The sequence below is a fragment of the Helicoverpa armigera genome, chromosome 15 (assembly GCF_030705265.1).
Source record: "Helicoverpa armigera isolate CAAS_96S chromosome 15, ASM3070526v1, whole genome shotgun sequence".
Classification (NCBI taxonomy): domain Eukaryota; kingdom Metazoa; phylum Arthropoda; class Insecta; order Lepidoptera; family Noctuidae; genus Helicoverpa; species Helicoverpa armigera.
In genome coordinates this window covers 8,070,596-8,087,249 of record NC_087134.1, presented here as the reverse complement: position 1 = coordinate 8,087,249, position 16,654 = coordinate 8,070,596, and the positions used below count along the sequence as shown (strand labels likewise).

Here is a 16,654-nt window from a genome sequence, read left to right as displayed (position 1 = left end):
ATCGAAATTACTAATCGACTAAAACAACAAAATTGCCTGAGTTTGCCCCTGTGTCTCTGGATCAAGTGCCATCTCTATTGTTGTCAACTTTCCATAAACAAGGGAAATATCTTTTTTAAATCAATTGATCGTTCATTCACCGCTGATGTTTTTACGGTGTTATTATAAGATAATAAATAAATTTAAACGATAATTGCGAAATAAAGGCGATTGTGATGCTCAGCAGTATTTAAAATTAGTGCAATAAAATTATCAGAATCAATGTTCTATGCTAAAATATTGATTGGCGTTGTAAAAGCTATCTTTGTGCAATCTACCTGCATCGTAGAAAATATTTTCGTGAATAATTATCTTTGACGGGACAAATAAGATACGTTTTAAATGGACAATGTAAAGTGTGTACGTATTATTGCGTAGTACGTATGTTTACTTGTGATTCAGCGGTTCTCCCACAAGGACTGAAGATATTTTGGTAAGTATCGGTAGGTACCGCGATGAATCATTTTATCTCTCCGTGCATTTCCATTGTAAAGGTCCTGGAGACCGTGCTCGCGATTCATTTTTATTTTGATAAAACCTTCAATAATAATGAGGAATGATCAGTTTCCAACTCTTGGTTGTAAAATGCTAATTAGGGTGGTACATTTTTTTTCTTAAAAATAATAATAGTAGGGTATGAAAATTGATCAGAGAAAATACTAGTTTACCTGGCCTTCTTTAAGTATTTGAGCAAAGTAGGCAGTGTGGCAAAGGAGTTTGTAATATCAGAAGTGGTAAGGTTAAAATGAAATCAATGTTTTGTTAAGATATGCAACAAAAAAACACCATTGTTTAAGAAAACAAAGACTTTTAATAATTCCAAAACTTTACATGTGACAAAGGTCATAATTAATATTTTTGAGATGAAGGTACACAACATGTGAAAAGAGATTGTGGAAAACTTAACTTAAAACATAGAATCAATAACAACATGGCCTTTTCACTTTCCCTCTTCAAAGTTCAAGGTAGAGTAACAATATTGATCTTGAATAAAGATTTTCCATCATCATAAAAAAAAATGCTTGTCATTGGTTAATAGAAAAAGTAAGATTCAAATTTTCGAATGACCATTCTACTTTTGAATTGTATTATTATTTATCATTTAAAAGAAACTTATTTTTCAATGATTGCAAACACTATTGAAAGAGGGTTGTGAAAACAAGTTTTATAGCCAGCCTTTATGATATTGAATAATGCCCTTTATTTAACATAAATAATATATATTTTTTACAAATTCATGTTTGCATGAGCCATTGAGGTGAGAGGTCAATGACCTCTGTTGCAAGCCAGTGAACAACAATTTTAATAACTGACACCTAATGTGCTTATGTAGTCATCTTTTTAGCACATTTTACATTGTTTGAATGTATTACTTTGTTCATATATTAATTTGTATTTATATTGTTTCAATATGATTTGCCAAAGTAGGCAGTATTAGTTTTCAACCTCCTTTCTGCTGCATTTAACAAGTTAAATGATCAGTTCATTATAATAAAAATACAATTTAACAACTGAAAAAAAAAGCTAAAATTTCAATAATCAGTGTATAAAAGTTAATAGCTGATTTTACAACATGATAATTTGAATTTAAAATGCAAATACGATGGCTGTTTTTGATGATCACCAACTGCCTGTCTTAAACTATGTGCACACATTGCATAGTAATTTGTATCAGCAAATCAATGACCTCGGTGCAAGGACTTTTGAGACTTGCATTGCAGTGACTCGAGACATACAATTATAGGCAACTGGCTAATGATAATGGAATATGTTTTTTTTTATTTTTCCCTTTTCAATAATTTGTTTTCTTTATTTAAAATAGGAACGCATTAAGTTTATGCAGGTAGTTGTAGTTGAAACAAAATACTTGTATGTTGCCAATTATGTTTTGGTAGCAAGTTTTTGTTATAATTATTGATTGTTATTTGTTGGATCTGTCTTATTTTATTACGTGCCAAATTGACGCCATAAACATTACAAACAAAGTTCTAGTCATTGAGTTTTATGGTTTTTCTTTGTGAGAAGAAAAACGAAAAGTTTCCATAACTTCAAGAGTTTCAAGAGCTTACCAAACAATGTCATATTTTTTTAAAATTTCGAAACAATACAGAAAAGTTCGCCCTTTAAAACAAAAGGGAGCTTTGCCCCAAGTGTTGATTAAGGAAAACTATTGATTTCTAGCTGTGTAAGGGGGCATATTTGTCGTAATCTCAAGCAAGGTAATCCTGGCTACCCCCGGGATGCGAGATCGCATGCGCCAAGCGCTGCTCACCCCTCAAACGGGCTCCGCAATTATATGTATATAACTATATTACTGTACTGCGCATCGACGATATCTCCGATTCTTGAAACGTGCGTACTACGTATTCAATTACTCGAATGCCGATGTTTCGTCTTTGACTTCAACGCATTTGATACTATTCTTGAACGCGAGTCTTAGAAGTCTCGATTCAAAGACACCCATCATGTTTAAAATCGAGACTGAATCTCCAAGCTATTGAACGTATCTAAAACACAGCTTGTTTAAATTTACTCAAAGTTCGTTTAGTAACATGATCCTTTATGAAGCATCTCTCGATTGTGTATTATTGTGGTATCAGCTGCTTCTCGTCCCACGCTTGTCGAAAAATCTATAAACGGAAAGGGTTACTAAGATACGCTAACGCCAGTGGTCTGCACCCCTCTAATTTTATCTATGCGTACACTACATTATTCATGAATTCATTAAATACTTGGGGCTTCATCTGCGTATTTGCTAAAATCTCCGTTAAAGTCGAAAATGTACTAAAAGACCAAAAATCTCGCAAGCGTTTGAAATTGTTCCACTCATAGACTCGGTCGTGAAGTGTTCCATAACATGTCTCGATCATTTATAACAAACGAGTAAAAATCAATACAATAGAGGGCGCAGCACTTTCTGACTATTCTGGCAACGCACGATGCATCACTAATGTTACTGTTGACCCTCCCAATTAAACCGAGTGCGTGCGTATACACAAATAGTTTGACGCACACACTGGACAAACATACGAAACCATAGCCATGATAAGAAGCCTTAATCTTGATAGAATTGAAACGCAGTTTCTATGTTTATTATTTGACTTCAAAAAGGACGAAGTGTCACGATTTATGAAACAAGGTCTTTGAACCCAAACACAGCTTGTTTTTCTATGAACACAAGTATTAAAAATCTAGTGACAGGGTCATGGCTATTAAAACTAGGTCCCAGAATGAGCAACAAGTCTAGCCAGCTAATATATTCGTTTAGTCTGGGAACTAGCACGGTTCAATACTCGAGGTACCTCGAATATATCATGAAGACTGAGGCGAAATGGCAATTGGGGAAGTCCTACATACCGTTGGATAAGAGTTGACCTCTGAAGGTGAAGTTTATTTGGCAAAGAATATTTATAATTTGCGTAAAACTTTCGTTAGGGCAATTGAGAAATGTGCCGAAAACGATGAATTATCTTGAACCATATCAATAAACGGATTAATGTTAACTTTCTTCCTAATGAAAGAGCTCCGGGAAGCCCTCGACGTATGTACTCGTACGTCACATGTAAACTCCTTTGTTAACCTGATAGTTGCGAAAATATCGATGATATCAGTGCTTTTGATAATTGATTAAATTATTTCTTTAAAGCTGAGTCACGGGGCTATTTCCATAGTGTTACATCAGGCTTTATTTACGTATCTTTCTATGAAGAATTTGTTAAAAACCTTTGTTGTCTTCATGTTCGAAAACTTTTCGGTACGGATTTTTCATTATAATGTAGGTACGTATAGATTCGGACAATTATTGACATTGAAAGGTAAGCCTGAATTTCAGGCTATTATAGTTTAAACTTATCAGTAATTGTCCTGTTACTTATCTACTGAGATAGTATAGATACCTAATAAAACATTCGTTGTAAGGTACAACTTCCAATCGGTCAGTTTCACCTTTTCCAGCAAGTGATCAACTCTAGATTTGACAGAATGTTAAAGACGTAAATAGTTATCCAGATAATCTGGTATTTAATGAGTAAAGCAAGGTGCTCGATCTCAAAGAGGACAGTGTATCCCGGTGGGATAACAGCCGTTTCCTGTTCCGCCAAACACTTCCTAGTAAAGTTTTGCCGCATTCCGAGACGGGTTTAGTTCGTACTATGACCAGCTTATTTACGGTTAATTATTAGAAATATATAAGTACAAGCTTTATTATTTCACGGAAGAAAAAATTCTGATCATCTCTCCAAAGTTTGATTATGTGTGGATACAACAAATTACAATCATTAACTTATATTTTTTACAAAAAAATATTTCTTTGCAATGAATGATCATTATTAAGTTAATAACTTTAGATCTATTTATTACAACGCCTTTACTATTAAAACCCAATTAAAGATCCAACTCGATATTATTAGTACGGATACAAATAAATTCCACTAGATGAGCCTGCCCTTTACAACACCGATGGTAGGTACGTGATGGGATAGCAACGTTTTCGGCCGCGGGACCACACGCGTAGTTTATTTATTTGCGCTTTGGGAACCAGGACTTGCCATCAAATCTCTGCTGATCGAAAAGCTGGGGATTTCTACTATAAAAATTAGAACAACAGTTTAGTAAAAGTTATTGATTGATCGAGATTGGTTCTTTCATCATCATCATCAGCCTAAGCCTAGGCCTCTCCAAGTGCACGCCACTGAGATCGATTTTCGGCTTCTCGCATCCAGCTCCTGCCAGCCTAAGAGGTGTTCTTTACCTAATTGTTAAGTACGTTCAGGACAATCCGCTCGATTTGTGACCTATGTACCAGCTCATATCACATTTGCTCATAATAATCGGCGTAGAATGCGAGGCAGATGTAGCAGTGGGTGTCAGGTTTCAGCCATACTACTCAACTGACGGACTGTGATTCACGTAGTCAAAATATACCGCCACTGCTAAAAACATGTGTTACTGCTAAAACAACGCTCAGATTTTCAGTAGCGATTTATATTAATTCAGTCCATTCATGTTTTATTACTTAATAGATTTGAAAACAAAACTGTTTGGAATATTCAGCTGTTTGTAGATAATGTTCAATGGAACTTGGTTGGTAGCGAGTGTGCGCACAACTGGCCGTCCATTCAGGTAGATTTCTCCGGCGTGGCCCAGCGATGCTCAAAGTTTCTAGAAAAGATTCGGGCAACTACGGAAAAGTTGATAAAGTTTCTGTATTGGCCCGGTAACCTGAGTAGGTTGTACTTGTATTATTTATAAGGTTATTTTCCTAGTTTGAAAGTTACGTCATGTGCCCTAAAGTGTGACGTATTCTGTTGTGGTAATATAAAAGCCGAAAAGGTGCTAAAGGTTGATAACGGTAAGTATTAGGTAGGTACTGTTTTGCCAGTATTATAAAAAAGCGCTTGTAATGGCAAAGGGTTTGGCACGATAAAACTGTGCAATACTGCTGAATGTGGCAGAATTTTGCAAACATAAGCAAAATTAAATCAAGGTACACAAACTCATTCGAATGTTAGCTACCACTGTGCCATTAAGAAGGGCGGTGGGCGAGCACCATCGTTACATGCCCGATCTGCGCAAACCTATTGTTTCACCTCGTACCCACAGAAAAAACCTCAGCTTTCATTTTTTTCTACAAATGTACAAAGAACGTTACCTGCACTTAGAAAACGGTGCATGTACGTAATGAAAGGTTCATTGTAGTACATATTTACTATGTCAATTCATTTCTTTCACCTGTATTTATTTTATTGTGCGAGTAACCTTTTTGAACCATGCTTAAGTTTTGCAGGTACCTTGAATATTGTTTAATCAATGTCTTTTGTTAATGAGTTGTACGATTGATTTCTTTCATGCGTGTTGGCGTGTTTATTTCTACTTATGGCTATGTAATCAGCGCGTTACATTGTAAGTGTTATCTTACACGTAAAATGGCGTCACTGGTCCATAGTCTATGGACTCTATGCCGGACGATCTCCTTCAATCGCCTCTCATAATCTACGTAGCAGCATTCAACATAGATTGAAAACATTGTACCTGGTCCAATTTTACTGGAAAAGTTTGTGGTCTACTTTGTTGACTGTCCTGAATCACAGTTCCTAAAATAACGATAACATACCTGGCAGTACCTACCAAAACTATTTGTCACTAAAACCGATATTAAAATAACAAAGGCAGACAAATAGAAGACGCTCCTAATTAGTGTTATTTCTTTACTACGTTCCAAATTCAAGACTTCAAAATAGGCTACTGTTTTTTACTACGTCTTTTTCAGCAATTTTATTCGTGAAAATATTTGGGCCTTTGAGCCTTAGAGGGATGGAATGCAAATCCCTTTGTAGTGGAAAGTATCTAAATTCCTCTCATCAGCGCTTTGAAGCGTCACATTCAATATGAATTCGGGCATTTTAGTGTAGATTTGTCTAAATTCTTACATTTAAGTTTTGATTTATGTAAGCCAAGATAAGGGTATTTGGTCCGAATACAAAAAATAAATCGAAATTGAGTATTGTCGTGAAATGAGATCGAATTTTTCCCTAGCCTTGTACCACTGTTGGTAGCCCTCTCAATCGAGTCCTTTATCGTTATATATTATTACAACATTTTTATCCGCGGTTTCGCCCTTCGTAGAAAGTAGGGGCTAGGGAAGGCATCGATTTTCGGCACCCTACGCACTTCTACAGAGTTCGGGGAGCGCGGGGGCGTCAAGATGGCCGCGGCAGGGTCTACCCAGACCTACCTCACGCGCACTCGCCGCCCAAGGTCACGGTGCATGTGTTGCCACCGCTGCGCCTCCCAAAATACAAAATCTCGATAATAGGAAATAGTCGCTGTCCCTTTCTCTTCTATGACAACTAGTTGTAGTCCCTGTTCCACATCCGCTCGTACAATTATACCATTCGATAGTGACAAATATTCCTAGCGTGATAGTTTGTTGCTGTTCTGGCAAAGTGTGATTCTGGGTTTGGTTTCGAATAACCAAGATTACCATGTATGCTTCGAAGTCGTTACTATCCCTGACGAGAAAGTCCTAAACAAAACAATATACCTACTATAGATTCCTACATTGAACGCAAAGCCATGGAAAAATTCCAAACACTTGCGAATTCTCTTTGACTACGGCGTCCCTTTCCTTGCCAACCCTAATCATAGTAAACCTCCTTATCTAAATTATGGAAAATTTTGGAATGCGACACACTAAGCTTCTCTATCGCACCCTCGTCTATTAAGTGTTGCTGTCTCGCTCTCTCACTACCTACGATATCACAAGGGGTAGTGGTAGGGCGCGCACAAAAGATTTTGGGATGGATTTTTTTTCGCAAACTGCACCATATGAAAAGATTCAGTGCAACCATCAGTTCATAGCAGAAGCATCGATAGGGTGCGCTTCTGCGTCCATTTTGTTATTAGTTAATTCATTTTATTTTTAGCAAATAGTTGTTGTGTTGTTGTGTCAGTGATAGTAACAGAATACCGAGTTGTGTTAATTATGTTGTTAGTGTTTTTTTAAATGTGAGTACATCAGGAAGTTAGTAAATTACAAACGTTGATTTATGGCATATTAAACTTTGTATACAAAATACACTTTTAGCGGTATTTTTGGTGAACCACTTGAATCAGAAAACGTGTTTTATTAAAATTCTATGACCAAATCAAAAAAACATCCCATCTCGTAGAAAGTTCTAAGTTAATAAAACTTCCTGACATGTGGAAATTTACAAAGCTTCGCTTCCCAAAATCGTCATGATTATTAATACCTCCCAGTGTTTTACGAAAATAACATCGCGTTTATTTGTTACAGTTCTGATGACGTAACGAAAGACGTGAAGAATGACGTCGTTCGCTAACCTGACGCAGTCGCTTGCATCGAGCCTGCCATCGACGTCTACGGCCAGCGGCTCTGGTCACAGTTCCAACGACCAGGAGGATCCGCTCGCCATGACGCACATCATATGCAACCTTCTCGAGAACATGAATAAACCATCAAGCCTACAAACCGGAGCATCCACCTCGGCATCGTCCAGCATGCCTTACGACATTTGGGCATTGCCGGCGTGCAGCTCACTACAGAATCCACTCGGACCCATCAGTCGTGAGTACAACGTTACCTCCAATAACAACCATCAGCATCAATCCAAAGAAGACAACTCGAGCGGCTCTCCGGGCACGTCTTCGTCTGTGTCCATCACCTGCTTCCGCTGCGAGGAGCGCACGCCGACCACTCGCTGCCTCGAGTGCAATGATCTATTTTGTCATGAATGTTGTCACAAAGTGACGTCGGACTGCCAACTGAGAGAGCACACGCTGCTACCCATACACCAGATATCACCAATCGGTGCCAGGCCTAACTCGGTGAATAACGAGAAGGAAATCATGTTCTGTGAGATACACGGTGATCCTGTAAGATATTACTGTGAACCTTGCATCATCTTTATATGTCAAGAGTGCACGCTATGGGTGCATAAAGATCATAATTATACGCCCATTAAAGGAGCTCTTGACATGTGTCGTATTGGTGTGTTTAGGGCGATAGAAGACACGAAGACGGGCACTAAAGCAATAAAAACAGCTATAGATCGCGCTGTGGCTATGTCCAAAGCCTATGAGAAGGAAACGGCTGAGGCGAATATGAAAATAAGAAAGGCTATGCGATGTTACGCCCAGGCTATCGAAGACCGTGAGAAATATTTATTGGATAAAGTAGAAAAGATGCGTCAAGCTAAAATGAACGAATTAACAGACCATATGAATACACTAAGAGGTATTCTAGCCGGATTGGCCCATACAAACGAGACTCTAGTACGCAGTATGGATTCTGAAGGGCTCGACCTATTTATGGCTAAAGAAAAAGGAAGAGCTCAAGTTGACTATTTTTCTTGCATGTTTAAAAACATGTATGTGACCGAGGAACGAATCGTGTTCATCCCTCCTAATTACGACTTAGTGGATCAGTTGAAAAGACAGTGCGACGTACAATCGGCACCATCTAGTTCATTGCACTCGCTCAGTTCTACATCATCGATACAATCTCGCCAGTCGTTATTATCGCTGCAGTCACTACAGTCGGCGCAGAGTTTTCAGCATCTCAATTATAACATGTCCGGATCCAGCAGCCTGAGATCATTACCAGATTATACTGGATCACATACGCGGTCAACTAATTATTACGACCACAGCATTACATCAAGTTTAACCATGGATTCGAATCCAGCTCGCGGTATTGGTCAAGCGATACCCGGGTATTGGATGTCGGTGTCAGTGAGGCCTACAAGAAGCCCTGTTCCTGGAGTACCCATGTTCTCATTTGCTCGGGAAGGACAGGACGAGGGTCAAGTGTCCCGGCCATGGGGCCTTTGTGTAGATAGAGAAGGAAATATCATTGTTGCCGATAGAAGAAATAATCGTATTCAGATATTTAGTAATAGAGGTGAATTTAAGACAATGTTTGGATCTAAAGGCACAGGACCTGGAGAATTTGATCTTCCAGCAGGTATCACCACGGACACATACGGACGCATCATTGTTATAGACAAAGATAATCACAGAGTTCAAATATTCACATCTTCTGGCAACTTCATTCTCAAGTTTGGTTCCTTCGGCAAGGAATGTGGACAGTTTCAATATCCTTGGGATGTTGCCGTTAATACCTTAGGTAATATTGTTGTGACTGACACGCGTAATCATCGCATACAACTATTTACCAGTGACGGAACTTACATAACTAAGTTCGTGTTTGAAGGTGCTAACCCGGCTAAAATGCTCAAAGGACCAACGACTCCTAGAGGTGTGTGTTTTACGACATCGGGCAATATTATAGTTTCGGACTTTGAAAATCATCGTCTGTTAATGGTGGACCCTACATTGTCTAAAGTGCTACACTGTGTGGGTCGTGAAGGTTCTGGAATCGGTGAACTTAACCGCCCTTCGGGGATAGTGACTGACGACGACGGACGTATCATAGTCGCCGATTCCAAGAACCACCGAGTGTTAGTGTTTACGTCGGAGCTGCGCATCCTGTGGGCCGTGGACCTGAAGAGCCCCGGCCTGGACGACAAGGACCGGCCGAGCGACGTGGCGCTCACGCCCGAGGGCTACCTCGTGGTGCTCTTCGAGACGCTGCCCGACACCGCGCGCGACATCTCCTCCCACGGCAAGCAATACATCAAAGTATATTAATTATATTATATTATGTACCTAATGTTAAGGCCAACTAAGTTCGTGGACCTAAGGTCCGCCGTATTTTATTTTGTTTCGTTTTATTTGTGATTTATTTGAGAATGTGCCAATTTTATTATTAACGTTTGGAAAAATTCAATCGAGCATAGCTTGCGCGGAGATATAGTTTGCCCATTGACGTAAGCGCCGATGTGCACACCATGCTCTCCATGAGTCCTGATGTATTTTTCGTTACCAGTACTTTGATTTTCGTTTCCGTATTTGACTAGTCTCTAAGGACCAAACAATGTTTGCAGTGTAATTTACGATGTAATTTAGATGCCGCAATTATAAATAGCTATCATTAATCTGTATAACTGTAGAACAACACCAAACTCATAGTCGGTGCACTAAATATTTAATGTCGATTACTTATAATGTACTCTCCGGTCCGATCCCTGCGATGTATCGCTAATATAATCGAATAGAGAAATCGTAAAGATAAACTATTATAGAGAATCACAATGTGATGTAAAAGATGTTTTTATGTGAGATAAATTAAAGGATAACTTGAAAAGTATTTTTCCACAATGTTACATTTTGCGTTTTTTAACTTGGTTAATTAATTAATGCAGACGTTGATATGTATTTTTATGATAAGTTATTTTGCATAATGATTTAGGTGCATATAATATTTTATAGTAGTTGGGCGCGCGGCGATGGGTGCGCTCGCGCACTGTCGCTCGTCTTCCTTACGTTCGTATTAGTTACTTCTTATCGCTCGATGGCTTCTTCTGTTTGTTTTCGTGGCTTGATACGATGGGATGAGAAAATGTATGGATGAGCAAAAATCAATGCAATAAAACTTTAAGACTGACTTTAGAAGACTGTCTTAAAGATGTTGAGTTGCGCCGGAGCCGGCGGCGGCGGCCGCGGCTCGTGGTGTGCGGTGTCGCGCGTAACAAACCAAAATTCTAAGTATTATTGTAACACTCGGCAAATATACGAACCTTCCTCGTTGGGAATCTAAGCTGATGATCCTTTCGTCGTATTTGCTTATGAGACGTGATATTTTTATTTTCATACGTAAAATGTGAAAGTTTTTTTATTTTATATTTCGTAATTTTTCTTTATGTCGCAAAACTTTGACTGCCGGCTTGATCGGGTTAAATACGTTAGAAATGAATTAGGATTGAGTATGACGATGGCATGGCGCTCTATTTTAATTATTTATTTACTTTGATATACAATATTGTGGCAGTTGTCGGTATGAGGTGTCGGTACGGTTGGTACGGAGCCCGCGGACTACAGTCGGGTAGCGTCGTGAGTGCGTGCTCGCACAGGCTCGGGCCGCGCACTCTCACTCTTAGCTAATTTATAGATAATAATCTATATCTAAATTATGAATTATTTTCAATTAGTTTTTATTCGCGTGGTCGTATACAAAATTTCGTATTAGTTCAAATATTATAGTGAAATTCTTTTTGAATAAAAAAAAACTATTAAATTGATATGATATTTTTCAAAACGTATGTTAGGTAACTTCGATATAAAATCCCTATGTGTTCAGTCAGTATGTGTTCACTTAATGTAATGAATTGTTAGATAAATAATTTAACTGTAAGTTTAGTTGCATGCGAGACGGTAAGTCGACACTCGAGTAACGTTGTATTAGATTGTGTGCACTGTTTCTCCCGTCATGGTTTTCAATAATTTGACACACTTCCCTAGCCTGGATCTGTTACCGTATTCTATCATACTTATATTATTTTTTTCTAGCCTCAAGTCTCAAAAACAATGTCTGATCTAAGTTATCCTACAATTTATCGTTTGCAAACAATTTGCTGTTATGAAATAGTTTTTGATGAAATGTAGTTAGAGAATTGTTCAGATAACACAGATTGTGTGAAAACCATGTATATTATACGGGATTTAATCTTATATTGTATAATATCTTGTGTCACTATCGAGAGCTGGGTGGGGGGAAAGCTTTTGTTCTCAATGTAATGTGCGGTATGCCTGTGGCTTTGATTGAGCCTCGAGTTTAATTTCGTGCTCTGCCTCGCGCCTCGCCTCGAGGCAAGCTTATGTTTGAGAGCGTTTCCTTTCCGAGCAGGCTTCGAAATGAGCAGGGGGTGCATCCGACTCAAACAGAACCCTAAAATATTCGTCGCCATATTCGTTTTGCAGAATGCTTTCCTCCATTAAGCTTTAGATTCGCGTTATATAATACTGTTACAGCTTGTTAGACCCCAAAATATATATAAGTAAATCAAATTTATAGTGAATTGAAATAAACTAAGCTTCACTTAATTGGAAAGGCTTCCGTGGACAAACTATGCTTGCAAGTAGTAAGTGTTTCAATGTGCCCTCATTATAATAGCTAATTGTATTGGGCAGTTGTTTGGAGGCGCAGTAGCAGCTCGTGATTGTGTCGACTAGTTGGGCTTGTGTCGCCATTACTGCCGTGGATATGGCCGGTGAATAACTCTCTTGCTCCGAATTAGTACTGAGTAATTCCTGCGCGGCGTAGTTTGTCCGGTGGCCCTCGTTATCCCTTCGCGGTAATTTAGCTCGTGTATTGCGTAATCAACGCTAGGACTATCTCCCAATAAACTAAATTAATGCATAATAAGTAAGTTAATATACGGTTAGACATACATTTTCACGTTTGTACTTAGGATTATGGTAGCGTAAGTCTTCTAAATATTATGTGGTATTCCTAAAATTCGATGCTTCAAACAAAAATTTTCTAGTAACGGAGTGGACAGTAGAAATAAATTAAGGTACTGATAATTATAGATAACGTTGACTGGAATATGAGTCTGAAATTAATTACTTAAGATGGGAAAATTATTGTTTGAAGGACTACGTGTCACATGATGTCGGTAGATATAATGTCGGGTGCGTTTTATTTATTCGTGGTGTAAGAACGCAGGCGCAGGTACGGCTTTCGCATTTCTTAGCAGTCTTTCCCTTTGATAGGATAAGTAAACAAATATATTACAAATATTCTTGTTATACGGTACACTGTGTGTCGGCAGCGCCTTAAGCCATATTTAACGATGCAGCTTGTAATAAACCCATGTCCTTTTGCAAAGAGGATCAATACTTAAAAATATATAATTAATATCTAGAAGCAAGTCGCAAATGTGTAACGTTATAAAGATTTATTCAGAAGGCTTCTTTATAAAATGTAGCTAGCGTGGGAATCTTGTTACGCTTTGTAAGACTTTTAATGATACCTAAATTTGGTATTCGTTAATGGTCACAGAACAAGACGCTCCAATGTGCAGTTTCGTGCAAACTGGCCTAAATTCAATACATTCGCCATATTTTCACTTGCAGTTTAGTCATGATTCATACTTTTATTATTTACCTGTATTCACTATTGCAAGGTTTTAGAATTCTCTTTTTGTTTTAGCTATCAGAATTCTTCGGACTTGTTTTTATTACAAGCTGCAAACGTTAACTTCACCTTAACTTTTCTACTAATTATAATCACGTTTATATTCCACTTAAAGTGAATTTATTCTTATCCAGCATCTGTAGTTTGAAGCAAAGCTTCTATTAGGCTAAGTGCAGACATGTGCGACATGCAACGTACCTAGCGAACGATCGCGGATGCTCGACGAATGGAAGCGACCATTACATTACTAGATAAATTAATCGAAATGTGAATGGAATGGTTTGCTTCAAATACACAAATACAAAACCAGGTCACTGCCACTAAGTTAGTAGGATATGTTCGTCCAACGTCCCCTGACATGTTGCGATGCATGTTGCATAAGTTCGTACCCATCATAACTTGTTGCAGTTAACGCATACTAAGTGTACATAAATAGACGTAACGTTATTTTCTTATACAGGAATGTAAATAAAATAGTGTGAATTGTTTACCTTAATATAATAAGATAATCACGTACCTATATTGTAACACCAAGTTAGTTGAAATAGTCTAGCGAGAGCCGTGCCGAGCGACGCGTTATAGTTAGGTTAAATATGTGCAGTGTCTTGCGTCTTAACGGTGTTGACGAATTCCGCATATGAATTAATAATAAAATATTTATCTTTTCCAGTAAATAAGTGATGGAATTAACGTTTACTTTTTGTTCAGTGCCATTATTAAAGTATTACGTTATTTTTAAAATAATGTGTTGCATGAAATGCATTTTTTTATCATTATTATATACTTTCAATATATTTCTTGATTTTGATCACAGTATGTTTTTTAGCCGACAACGAATCTCATAATTATAGTAGTAACTGATTCTATTGTCGTTCGAAACTTAGGTAACGGGTTTGCAAAGCAACTCCCTCCATCATGCGCGCTGCACTCGTAGAGTGCGGCGGCGTGGGTGAACAAAGTTGTACTGGTCCGTGCGGTGCTGGCGGTCCTCGCTGCCAGCACCCACCGCTGATGAAGGGTAAATACGCGCTGATCTTTGACCACACACATAACTACAAGTTACCTATGTTTGACCTTATACACTTCATCATTTCATCAGAAAAGTCGAGTATTGGTAACAACGAGGCCCGAGGTCGTTTTTTTTAGAACTGAGCTGAAAGCTGCTGAAGCATTACTTAATTTTTATGACTGCATTTAATTTTGATATATAATTTGGTTATGTTTTATTTAAAATTGTTTTGTTACTCAAATGATTCTGTGGATATTTCTAAAGTATGTTTACTTAGTTCCAGACTTAAAGAACTGCAACCATGTGCGCACACTGACCCTGTGCTCCATATTTTACTTAGCGCATACACTTTGACACATGTCAGAACTAAGTAAACACACTTGGCAGATATCACACAATCTGGAAGTATTTAGTCGTGAAGCGATGTGTACTTTGTGAGATCTGCTAGCTGCTAGCAGTATAATTGTGGTTTTGTGATAAATACAATAAAATTGAGAACTAAAGATTATTGGAATCTTAATGATAATTTTTGTACAAGTTTTTGATGTCTATCACGACTATTGTAAAAGCATTCGGAACATTTCAGCAGTTGAGACACGTCACAACGTTGTGGTGAGAGGTGTGAGCGAACTGAGACGCAACACTCAAAAGTGCATAATAATAATGATACAATTATGAGATTTTAGCGAATGTAATAAGCCATTTTCGTGCTATTTTTGTAACTTTAACTAGGAGCTTGTGTTGTGTTAGTCTTAGTGTAGGTAATTATGTGCATTCATCTTCCCTTCGCGAGTGTCCCTAGAAGGTCACTTCTTACAATCGGTAACGTATACACGAGTCTGAGAGAAATATTCAATTAACATGACGAGACGTCACACGATCCAGCTGTGACGGTCATCAACCAGACTTTTCTATTCGTTACACCCACACACCTAATGCACAATGTCCACTAGCGAGCTTCAGTCCACTGGCGCACGAGAGCGACAAATTGAATAGCTGCGAGTTAACTAACTAGAACTGCCAAAACGTCAACTACCGTCAACAAGCCAGTAACTCTAGCTAGTGTGCATCGTGCATTAGACTGTATGAAGTGATGTTCTCTTGTTTGAACAGTTTCCTCGAGATGGCACGCTGGCACGTTTCACCGTCGGCAAAGGGTGGGTGAATGATATTGTCAATATCAATGTGTAACAGTAAGTAGTATTTTTGTACACGTGGCTCGCGGGGCGCCGGGCGCGGACTCCGCTCCCAGCGTCCCGCGAGGCGCTTAGTGGTGTTCAAAGATCAACCAGAAACTACCTCTTTTTTGTAAAGTTTTTAAGACTGACGGAATTAAGTAACCATGAATGGTGGAAATGGTGGTTTGATCACCGCTTTAGAAGCCTGTTGTCTACTATTTTATTTAATTTTTAGTTTCTCTAGATCGTAATGTTAGAAGCGTCCATAACACTGTCACGTTTAGTTCGTCTTGAGCAATTGCATATACATATATTCATGTAGTGTAGTCCAGCTTACAAATTGTCATAGCGAGTGGACAACAGTCTTATTCTATTATAAGTGACCAGCGGAGATAGCTGCGGAGCCGTCTGTGAGCCGCGTCGCCGATCTGCGGCGATGTGTGGCGCGCGGCTCTCAGACCCGCGGGGCTCGCAGGTATTCCCGCTGGGGTATATTATCTACCTTAGCTTACGTAATTATTGTAATCATCTCAAATGTGTGTAATGAGACTGAATTTTTTTAGATCGTTCCTATATTTTAATTTAGACTATTTTACTGCCTACCGTATTTCATTTACATTATTTTTACCTTCGGTACATATTCATTCATCATTACATTACATTCATCCTTATAATCCTATCAATTTATGTACGACGCTATATAATGTCAAATTTTTGAAATTTTTTAAATGAATTTTGTATGAGAAATTAATCAAGTGATTGATAGAAAATGGTTTTTTATTTATCTCCGCACACTCGCCCTATACACTATCAGAACGTACATTTTTTTTTCTTAAAAATAACTAAGTAATTATAACATAAATTATCAGC

The 16,654-nt window shown here is 38.2% G+C and overlaps 1 protein-coding gene across 3 annotated transcripts; it reads left to right on the top strand.

Annotated features, from left to right (window-relative positions):
• The first annotated feature begins 90 nt into the window (after positions 1 to 90).
• Positions 91 to 16,554, top strand: Wech (wech). 3 transcript variants are annotated; one of them, XM_021325720.3, is made up of 2 exons: positions 91 to 472; positions 7,835 to 16,554. In XM_021325720.3, exon 2 carries the CDS (start codon positions 7,864 to 7,866, stop codon positions 10,207 to 10,209), a length of 2,346 nt encoding a protein of 781 aa, XP_021181395.1. In that variant the 5' UTR covers positions 91 to 472; positions 7,835 to 7,863; the 3' UTR covers positions 10,210 to 16,554. The 3 variants fall into 3 exon arrangements, with proteins under 3 accessions (XP_021181395.1, XP_049701331.1, XP_049701330.1); XM_049845374.2 differs by having other exon boundaries at positions 91 to 482; XM_049845373.2 differs by lacking the exon at positions 91 to 472 and adding an exon at positions 7,357 to 7,545.
• The last annotated feature ends 100 nt before the right edge of the window (positions 16,555 to 16,654 follow it).